The 6,056-nt window shown below is 31.7% G+C and overlaps 1 protein-coding gene across 1 annotated transcript; it reads left to right on the forward strand.

Moving 5' to 3' along the window:
* The first annotated feature begins 690 nt into the window (after positions 1-690).
* LOC127081311 (uncharacterized) lies at positions 691-1,413 on the forward strand. The gene has a single exon (XM_051021581.1). The coding sequence runs from the start codon at positions 691-693 to the stop codon at positions 1,411-1,413; it is 723 nt and encodes a 240-aa protein (XP_050877538.1).
* Positions 1,414-6,056: the final 4,643 nt, after the last annotated feature.

A 6,056-nucleotide genomic window follows, 5' to 3' on the forward strand; every position in this document is an offset into this window, starting at 1 on the left:
TTCTATAATTAAAAAGGAAATATTAAAGATAAATAATAATTTGAATTATGTTTTTAAAAATTGGGATAAATTAAAAAGTGTATTTGATAATTAATGTTTTAGTCAATATGATTTGAATAAAAAGATAATTTAATGATTCTGAGTTGGTGTAAAATTTTAATTTTTGAAAATTTGTGATATAAAGTTGATGAAATTAAAAATTCTAATCTTGAAAGAAAAAAAAGTCAATCCGTGTCAATAAATAATTAAAACTAACAAAAGAACATGTAATCATTAAGATGTAAATCCAAGATTCAATAAAAGGAAGGGTTCATCTCTTGTTTAATTATTTTTGCCAACTATGATAAAAAAAATTAATTTATTAAATAAAATTAAGAAAGCCTGATTTTGGAAGCAAGTCGGTGTAAATAAAAAAATAAAACTAACAAAAAATCTTTAGCTATTAATATGCAATAAGATTCATTAAGATTTAATAAAATTGAAAAAATAAAAAATAAAATCTAATCTTATAGTAGAAATAAAAAAGGAAAAAATAACCGACATATGAGAGAAGATTAACTAGCCGTTAACCTTAATTAGCTATAAAATAAGTAGTTTGTTTAACACTTCCACTTTAACACTTTCTTTCATTAATCATTATCAGAGCGAAACTTTCTTGTTGCCGCACGAGGTTTCCTTTGATTTTCATCCATGGCTACTTCATCTCATTCATCTTTATCTTCATCTTCATCTTCATCATCATCATCGTGTGTTTCTTCTTCTGTTATCAATATTTGTCCCCATCTTTCACTTGCCTTTGGTTCTTGTTCGTGTACCACACAAGTCACCAATAAGCGGAAACGTGGACACCAAGAAACCAACAAGAACAAGATCAACAAGGTTTCTTCATCTCTGTTGGATATGTCTTCATATCCTAATGTCTGTCTCCATCTATCTCTTAGTGTTTGTAGTTGTCTCCATGAGACACAAATTGTCAAGAAACAAAAACCTGTCCAACAAGAAACCAACAATTCAGCAACGAACAACACATGCAGTACTGTTGGGCCATGTTGTGATTGTTCAACCAATGTTGGTGATCCATGGATGATCAAGAAGGTGCTGACAAATAGTGATCTTGATGACAATTGTAGACTTCTGTTAAACAAAGATATGGCTAAGAAGTGGGTGGTTCCTGTGGTGGATAAAGCTAAAGCTGAGAAAGAAGGAGTTGAAGTTGAAGTGTTTGATGTTGACACTAGGTTTCCTCTTTCTCTTACTTTCAAGATACGACCTTCCAACGATAGCCATGTCTTCAACAAAACATGGATCACTGGTTTTGTAGACAGGAGAAGCTTAAAGAAAGGAGATGAAATTGGACTCAAATGGAATGAAGAGAAGAAAATATTTGATTTTTCTGTTCTTCATCGATCTTAGATGATAATTACTATTTTAAGTTTTAGAGAGAATTTGATTATTTGTAAACCGGAGGATTTTTGTTTTGATGTTATTAATTACAATGACGACAGTATTTAGATTTTATGATTGCATCAAATTGATATGTTTCCATTTTCTTTGCTTTGCTATCTCAAAATGTTTGCATGTATAATAACCCAATAACTGGTTCTTTTCCCTGTGGCAAATGCTGTTATACACATTCTTAAATGAGAAAAAGGCAACAAACATTATTGCAAAGGGAACCATAGCAATCTTGTTTCTCCATTTTCAAATTTAGATACTAGGTTTTGGTTTTATGGCAATGAATCTTGTTTCTCCGTTTTCAATAATTCACTTTTTCTGTTTTTCATCTCTTTTTCTATATGGTATGAAACTGTCATCTCTATATATTATTAACAGCATTATAATAATCCTAATTAATGTATTATATAGTAATATTGAATTTTATGGATTATAATAATCCTAATTAATGTATTATATAGTAATATCAATTACCTAAAATCAATTATATAAATTCTTTAATGCATATATCTATATTTATATATCTATATATACATGTAAAAGAAACTAATCTAGGCTAATGTGGCGGTTTCTAAGAGACTAACAAGCAACACTATTAAAATATATTTTATTTTCTTAATAATTTTAATTAATAAAGATTATATTTAAATAGAAGACAAATTCATTGTGCTGCTATCCCTTTTAGATGGAAAAATCATTTTTTTTAAATTTAATTCATTGACTAAGGAGACACAACATTGTTATGCATGAGTCTTTTAGACCATCTGTAAAAGATTTATTGTCTCTAGTTCTAGGAAACAAAAAGTGTCAAAAGCAAATGGAATGAACGTATGTTGATTGTCGGAACACACATTCTCATGTTTGACCATTTTACTTGAAGCAACTTCGAGGTTGCATGTCCCAGAGGAAAACCTTAGTCCTTAGTCCCACGTGTAGAAATCTCAGTCAAGTTCACACAGACATGTTTCCCTCCTACCCAATTGTACACAAGAACATTAGTTAGTCTAAGTGTCGATCACTTCTCCTGTGAGTCAGTCTAGAAATTCACAGACGTCTCTTTCTTCTCAAATACTCTGCCCCGTCGAAATATATTAAATAGTATCCCTAAAAAAAATCATGTTAGTTTGAAACTTGGAAGCTCCTTACAATTAATCACGTATTCCTCAAATGTATTCAAGCATGTCTTCTAACAAACCTGGAAAACCTCATCAATAGAAAATAAGGGAATCATAAGGTGATATCTAAAGATATTATGATACTCTATTCTTGACATGTATTGGTCAACCCCATCAATAGGAATAGCAAGGAAAAATCTTGAGCATGTGTTACTTACAAACAACCAAAAATTGCTTTCAAACTTTACGCCAATGTCCTAAATATTTTTACTAAAATGGACATTCGCCAAAATATGTTGTGCTTTATGAGGGACATTGTCCTTACTAGTAAAACTGCTAAAGTCAAAATATGGAATCACAACTCAAAGTCCTTCCAAAGCTTTGTCGAAATTAGAGTCCATACCATATATTCCACTGTATCTCAATATATAATCTTGTAACACACAAGATCGGGCCCTATAAGCCACAAAAGCGTATGCGACAACCTCTAATTCTGAGTACAAGCTCAATCCCCCAACTCTAATGATATAGAACCCACTCTCCATTGAAAATCCTCGAAGAAAGAACCTCCACCAACCATGAGGTTTTAAACCGTCATTCACAACTCTTTACCAAACCAAACAACATCTTGCTCAATATGATTAGGTTGACACGTTCTTAAGCAAAAGAAGAAGAAAAATAGTTTCACGATACCTATGCAGTATCAAAGTAAAAGAACCTCACTATAAGGATCTCATAGTTATGGTAGAAGATGTATTAGCTCAACAACCCTAGCAGCTCTCTTCATAGATAACCCTTCAATAAAGTCTTCATCTCGACTAACAATCCCTCCAAACAACTTCATCCCCAAAATATGTCTTTCAATGTTCGATGGGAACAAACCCCACAAAATTTACTACCATCACACGAAGGCCAAAATATTTGTCTTACGAATATCAATTCGAAACTTTATTTTGGACATTTCTCTCGAATAATGTCAACATTATAATTGTCTCTAATATGATGAATGAATGTGTGTAACAAAAAATAAAAATGAGTGGCCCTATTGGGTCACCTTATTGCACTTCATAGGGTGACATAATATGTCCACCCCAAGGTACAACCTCATTGCCTGATCATAAAGAAACTCAACTCAGAAAGAAAGAAATGAGCATCTCACTCTCACTCGCGCATAAGGGATGGTCGATCCACCAAGTTGAAAGCTTTCGAGGAATCAATTGTGAGCATATCCAAAGAACCATCTCCCTCTAGCTTGCTTAACATCTTGTTGGCCCTATACAAAATGGTCTCAACATCACCTAATACTCAGACCCTAAACTAAAAGTCATTGAGATGTCATACCACATATTTACTGGCCCCTTTCATAACAACCTTGAATACCAACCGCCTCCAAATAGAACCCACATCAATTGGTCGTATCCCATCATCGGGCTTTAATAACGGTGCCAATTATGCAGAGGCAACAAACTCTACCAAACTCGTCAGACATCTTCCTTTTAACCATAAGTTAACAACTAGACTGATTGCACATAAAAGATTTATTTTCACAACAGAACATTCTCGACACAATGCGTCTAATATATGTTATGCTCGTATACCATCTCTACCACATGATATCCTTTTAATAAATGATTTAATGTACCTAAAAGATAGTAACAACTTCAGTCCCTAGAGAAGTTTCAGAGAACAAAGTAGTCGGTTGGAACCGAGTTTCTTAATTAACTATGTTTTTTTATTATTGATTACTCATTCTTTATTAATACTGAATATTTTCTATTCTTTGTCGGTTTCAAAAACTCTCACTTTTACTTCATGCAAATTGCATAATAAAAGCATTACAAGACCATTAACTTCATGTACATTATATAATTGTATAATTAGTGAGTTATGAACATTATATAATTAGTGAGTTATGAGTCTATTTTATTAATATTGATTGGTTAATTTTTTTAATTTCTATTGAAAATCCAATTCATAGTTTATAATAGCGTACATATATTTAATAAAATATTTTATATTTTATATTTTATAAAGGAAAAACACTATGTCAATCTCTTAAATTATTATTTTTTGACATAATCTATTAAATTATTAGTACAAGATTTTATTAAAATTTATTATATTTTTGAATTTATTAAAATTTATTATATTTTTGAATTTATCAAACTATTTGTATTATCTATTTGAATCATTTTAAAATTTAATAAATATAAATTTCGTTTGTACTTGAAAAAATAAAAATAAAATAAAAAATTTCAATTATACTAAAATAATAAGTTAATTAGTTATATTTTTATTGATTAACGTTGTCATGTTAATTCATTATTATTATTATTAAAAATTCAATTCATAGTTTATTATGGGACAGATGTATTTGTACTTGCAAAACATAATGAAGGTGAAGAGAGTCAACTCTCGCTTGGATGAGGAAAGATCATGCATGTGTATGTTAGGGTTTCGTGGAATTAGTGAAATCTTCTCTCCCAAATTTTGAGATTGAAATACTTATAGTGGATCCTTGAATCGGATCCCATGAGAAAATGGTTTCCTCCTTCTTGACTAATAATGTGAGAGTAGAGGAAGATTGATTCTCTCTCCAAACATGGAGGAGATGGATTTTCCCTTTGACCGATATTTTTATACTGTTAATTCCTTTGACACCTCATATGTCATGAATGTTAGATAAGACATATCATTTGGATCCAACCCTATTGGGTAGGGGTGGCAAAACGGGCTCGGCCCGCTGGGCATGCCCATTTTGCCCGCACTTTTGTGCGGGGCGGGACAAGGATTTAGGCCTTCACCCTCAAATGTGTCCGTCCCGCCCAGCCCCATTTTTTTTGCGGGCTTTTGCGGGCACGCGTATTTACATAAATTTTTGCATTTTTAGGCTTAAATAGTGCAGTGCCTGCAGGCTTTCCCCGCCCCGCCCTCACTTTTTTGCGGGGCGGGTCTAAGTTTTAGGCCCACATCCTCAACTATGACCGTCCCGCCCCATTTTTTTTGCAGGCTTTTGCGGGGCGGGCATGCCCGTTTGCCACCCCTACTATTGGGCAACCTACAATGCACTTCAGACGACTACTCTATTTTGGATGTTCTGAGCGACTAACCATACTTCGGTCGCTATTCCGACAATACTTAGTTCGGACTACTTTATAAGGATCCTTCCTTTCTAGGTTCAATGAAATAATCCTATATTGATTAAAATATTTTCAAATATATATTTATAAACACATATGCAAAACTATTAAATTATTTTTGTTTTGGCTACAATCTATTTGATTATTAGTATAAATTGTATGAAAATTTATCGGTTATATTTTTCTAATTTATATTAAACTATTAGCTCAAAATTTCGTTGATCTCAATTATCTATTTGATTTTTAAAAAAAATAACAAATATAAATTTCAATTATACTTAAAAAAATAAAAATATTTATTTCAATTTTACTCAATAATAAATTGATGAGTTATATATTTTTTATA

The sequence above is a fragment of the Lathyrus oleraceus genome, chromosome 5 (genome assembly GCF_024323335.1).
Source record: "Lathyrus oleraceus cultivar Zhongwan6 chromosome 5, CAAS_Psat_ZW6_1.0, whole genome shotgun sequence".
Classification (NCBI taxonomy): Eukaryota; Viridiplantae; Streptophyta; class Magnoliopsida; order Fabales; family Fabaceae; genus Lathyrus; species Lathyrus oleraceus.